General features: G+C 32.7%; 1 protein-coding gene across 1 annotated transcript; it reads right to left on the bottom strand.

Annotated features, from left to right (window-relative positions):
• Window positions 1–1,084: 1,084 nt before the first annotated feature.
• LOC131041729 (transcription termination factor MTERF6, chloroplastic/mitochondrial) lies at window positions 1,085–2,758 on the bottom strand. The gene has a single exon (XM_057974920.2). It carries the CDS (start codon window positions 2,662–2,664, stop codon window positions 1,621–1,623), a length of 1,044 nt encoding a protein of 347 aa, XP_057830903.2. The 5' UTR covers window positions 2,665–2,758; the 3' UTR covers window positions 1,085–1,620.
• Between the last annotated feature and the right edge of the window lie 2,032 nt (window positions 2,759–4,790).

Below are 4,790 nucleotides of genomic sequence, written 5' to 3'. Positions count from 1 at the left end.
GCTGTATCCTATTCAATTTTATTTGCCAGATTGCTGATAGAACACATTGCTTCCACATAAATGCTTCAAACAAGCGAACTAGAGAATATAATTTCAAGAATCTAATTATGTCTTTAGCTAAAGACCATATCCTTCCAGTTTTTAAATAATATCTCTGTTTTACAATGTGGAATATATGAGGCATGAAATGACCCACGTACAAGGATAGTGAATTTCAGAAAAATGGGAGTTACATGGAGCTTACTTGCTTCCATGCAGGAATTAGAGTAGCGCTTATTTGAGTAAAAGCAACATAATATTCTGGCACATCAAAGGCAGCAGCCACAATGAACAGTGCAAATCACAGCAGCTCTAACAACCCGTTTCCAAATTATGCAGCCTAAAGTAGCAAACTATCCAAGGCCTAGAAATGGCATAATTAAACATACTCTATCAAACTGAAACATCTTCAGAAATCTCAAACAGAAAAATATTAATCATCTTGAGAGTAGAAAGATGAATATTGTTGCGATTGATTTGCAGCAATAGAAAGAATATTGCAGATCAGAAATTATGCCACTATTAATTGAAAGCAGGGATAAATTATACATGTGAGAAAACGAATCTAAGATTGACTTCGAAACTCAGTGATTAACCAGGTTGAAGTTAATGTCACAACTTAAGTAGATTATGGATATCACTATGACTAGCCAATTAGAAGAAGTAGAATATTGAAGAAAATTCTTAATTGCACTATCCTATCAGGAGTAGAATATGACCTGACTTTGTATGAATGCCATTGGGCTTCGAAAAAATAGGCTGCTGTGATTAACACTGTTGTTGTTAAAGTTCAAGCTATGTAGAAAAAAGCAATTGTTAACATACTCTGTAAGTGGATATCTTAATTGTAGATTGGAAAGAAAATTGTGTGGAGCTAACCTGATCTAATGATTGTTCACTTTGATCTGATCTAGAGCAGAATGATCTAAACATGAAACAATTTGTCAGTAAAATTTAAACAAAATCTAGATTACTTGCCCTTCAACTATTCAAAATATGTCCATGGCTCATATGGAAAGGAACAGACCACAGAACCTTGAATCCCTTGATGGAAATGAATTTTCATTCTTTGACCTAATGAATCGATTACATACATCCTTAAGTACAATATGGTTGCTTCCCTTTCATAATGACATTAAAAGCCTGAACTACACACACCATACATAATATTATGTTGGCATACTACGAAAAAAAAACTTGTGACATCATGGATTTTGAAAATAATCTCGAGTCTCTAAAGAGCATTATATAGTGAGGGAATGGGTATCTAATGTTTAGCTTGAAACATAGAAGCCACGCTTAGATAAAACACCGAGCAACAGACTCAGAAAATGAGGGAGACATACTTAAAAAAAACAGGGCAACGAAATGACAATTTAGTCTTAACAGACATGATGTTTCAACAGTCTTATTTTGCACTTCGCTAATCAGCCGTAATTCGAGAGAAGTGATACATTTAACTTTTTCTTCGGGAGGGTAAAGATACTAATAACATTACCTTAGCCCAGACGAGTTCTACGCCCTTTAAGAACCTGCGTAATTTATAGTTTGAAACTTCATCACCGCTCCAAAATGCTTGCTTTAGGAAATTTTATAATCGTTAGACTTGACTTGAGTACGGTATTGGCCATAATATTTAAGTAATCTTTTCTCACTTAATGTAAAGAAACCAACCAGACTAGGTGGACTCTTGCAGTGTGGATTTGTCTGCAGATATTTGAAAAATTCAAAGCGGGGTTTGAGCGTTTTCTCAACGCTGAAATTCAGGATCTTTGGATGTGAAGCAACAATCTCGGGCATCAGACCTGCAGTGTGTATAAAGAAATCCATGTTTTCCTTTATTTTCTTAGTTGAACTCTGAAGACCCTTGGGATTACCCCGAAGAATTAGACGAATCTCCTCCGCTGCGAGACCAAGGCTCGCCAAATTCTCAGTCTTCTCTTCCAGAGTTTCGAAACTAAGGCGTAGAACCACACCGAGGACTCGCACAAATGCTGCGGAGCCATCTGGAATGCCTAAATTATTCTTCACGTACTCCACTCTAGGTACCACATGCTTCTTGAAATCACTTGTCAGAAACTGAGGTGCCCATCTGACAGCCTTGCACAGATCGTCCTTTGAGCCAAATAAGCTTCTAAGATGGAGGATATTAGGAGCGAGACACTTTTCGAAGCTGGAATCAAAAAGTCTGGGACAACGAGATATAATAACTGGCATGTCTTCAGGAGCCAAGCACAAATTTTTCAGGAATTCCATCCTGGGCTTCAACTGCGCATCCACTTTGAGCGTAAGAATCGTTGGGTTTCTAAGAATGGCACTCTTAAGTTGGTCTTCTGTAAATCCATAATCTTTCAGCATATGAATTGCTTCTCTAGCAGTCTGGTCAGATTTGTGTCTCAACAGCCTTGGTTTTCTCCTCATTACTGTTGTTGCTTGAGAAGAAGAAAACCCACTTTCTTTTGTTAAAAAATCTGAAACGACATTGAGGGAGGGAGCGGAAGGAAACGATGATGAGGAAAGTGGTGAGAACTGTAGACATCTTAAGGGTTGCAGTGAAATTGTTAGAGGGATGCATGACAGACATCTCATTGAACAAAGAAAGTACTTAGGATACAAAACTGCCATCGCATTTATTGGAGAACGAGATTTGGGTTGCTGCAACTAGCGGCTATCAGAGGTATTCGAGGATTCTTTATCTAGGATTAGGGTTCATTGGCACGCATCCAGGTCGACAAGATGTTTATGAGGTTTTAGAATAATGTTGTGATTAAAATTAAGTTAAATTTTTTGGCAAAGTTAATGGTTTTAGAATAATGTTGTGATTAAAATTAGTGAAGTAACATTATTTATTTTTTTTATTTTTTATTTTTTATTTATTTTTTTGATAAGTGATAAAAAAATTTCTAGTCTTACTCAAATTTCACTACATCAAATTTCAAGTTATCTATTTTTATTTTTTATTTTATTTTTTGACAAGTGATAGAGAATTTCTAGTATTACTCAAATTTCACTACATCAAATTTCAAGTTTTATATTTGTTTTTTGTTTGTTTTTTTGACAATTGATAAAGAATTGACAAGTTTTTTATTTGTTATTTATTTATTTATTTGTTATTGGATAAGATTTGAATTAATCTTGCACCATGTTTTTTTTGTTGATGTAGATTTTAGTTGCACATAACAAAAATAGATTTGTACAACATAATCCTCTCTCTCTTGAAAAAAAAAATTAATCTAAAAAGAGTTCAATATCCCAAGGCTTCAATTGTGAGGTCTTCACTCATTAGTATCATTCAAGGGTATTTTACTTTTCTAAAAAAGGGACTTATTGTTTCACGATCTTTGCAAAATTAAATAATAATTTTGATCAACTCTTCGAAAATGATATTCTCAATTTTTAGGGTTTCTCAAATTTGTAAAACACAAGACAATTTCACAAAAATTAATAAAGATTCGATTAACTTTAATCAATTTTTCAAAAACTATTTGCCAATTTCTTCAAATCTTTAAATTATTTCCAAACTCTCTATACTTTCTTAAAGATATTCTGATTTGATTCAAGGATTTTAATTTCCAAAAGGATTTCAAATACAATTCTTTAAACTTTTAGATTTTTAAAATATTTTAAAAAATTAAAAAGATTAAAGAAAAGAGAGGGAAGGTTAAGAAATTTATGGTTTCAGGAACAATACATGAATATTTTTCAAAAAATGCAAATAAAGATATAAATCAATTGTACTTCATCAGATTAATTCACAACTACATAAAATAAAATGCAAATCTTCATTGGAGGACTTGTTACACAAAAAAGTGAGTCAAATAGACCCAAATATAGTGCAATAGTTTTGATATTTCCAAAAGAATATAACAATAGTCACATGTGATTTACAATTAGGAAATGACCAAAAATAATCTCAGATTTATAAATCTTTATTGAAATAAACAAGTGTTCTTCACTGAGAGTGATTAGAAACTATGAAGTAGACAAAAGTGAGTAATTCTTTAGCTTAAGCCTAGTAGTGATCAACAATTTTGCATCCCTTAGAAATGACTAAATTCACTCCTTTAATATACACAAGGTACCAAAAGTTAGTTTATAATGATCAATGGTTAAAAATTACATCAATCAAAATCAACGGTAGTAGTTACAAGTAACGTCATCTTTTGAATAATTGGTGACAAATGACATTTAGAATATTTTGAAAAATATTCAAATTTTATAATATTATAGCTTTAAAATATTGGATAGTAATCCATCATTAGGCTTCACCATGCGAACATTATCAGAATCCAAAATCACTTCCTTATCTTACCTCCTCATACCCAAAATCACAACGTGATAGCCCTAGGAAAGTAGCACAAAATCTCCATAAAAATTTACTTTCTATCTCAAAACTAAATACAACTACAAGAACTTGATACTTATACATCGACAACATAAATGGCAATTCTCATTATAAACTAAGTTATCATCTTCCCCTATATTGGCTTATTTGCCCAGTGCCTCAGATTATCACTTCATGTGCTCACTAAAAGCTATTAAAACTTTATCATCCCTTCTCCTGTGGAAATCTTGTGACACATTTTGTTTTAAAAAAAAAATCATATGGTTTGTCACCCTTTTGATCTCTTTGTCTCTACTTCCAATACCTTATCATAATCTTCTATCAACATTTTCTTCTTCATGACCTTATTTAATAATTCTTCATTCAAGATAGCAAATGGACTATCAAGGACACCTACAAAATAACT

This window comes from Cryptomeria japonica, chromosome 8 (assembly GCF_030272615.1).
Source record: "Cryptomeria japonica chromosome 8, Sugi_1.0, whole genome shotgun sequence".
Taxonomy (NCBI): domain Eukaryota; kingdom Viridiplantae; phylum Streptophyta; class Pinopsida; order Cupressales; family Cupressaceae; genus Cryptomeria; species Cryptomeria japonica.
Note: the sequence above shows the minus strand (reverse complement) of the source record. Positions and strands in the feature narration are given on the sequence as shown.

Coding starts and splice junctions, on each gene's coding strand:
- LOC131041729 (XM_057974920.2), bottom strand. CDS start 2,664: ATGGCAGTTTTGTATCCTAAGTACTTTCTTTGTTCAATGAGATGTCTG.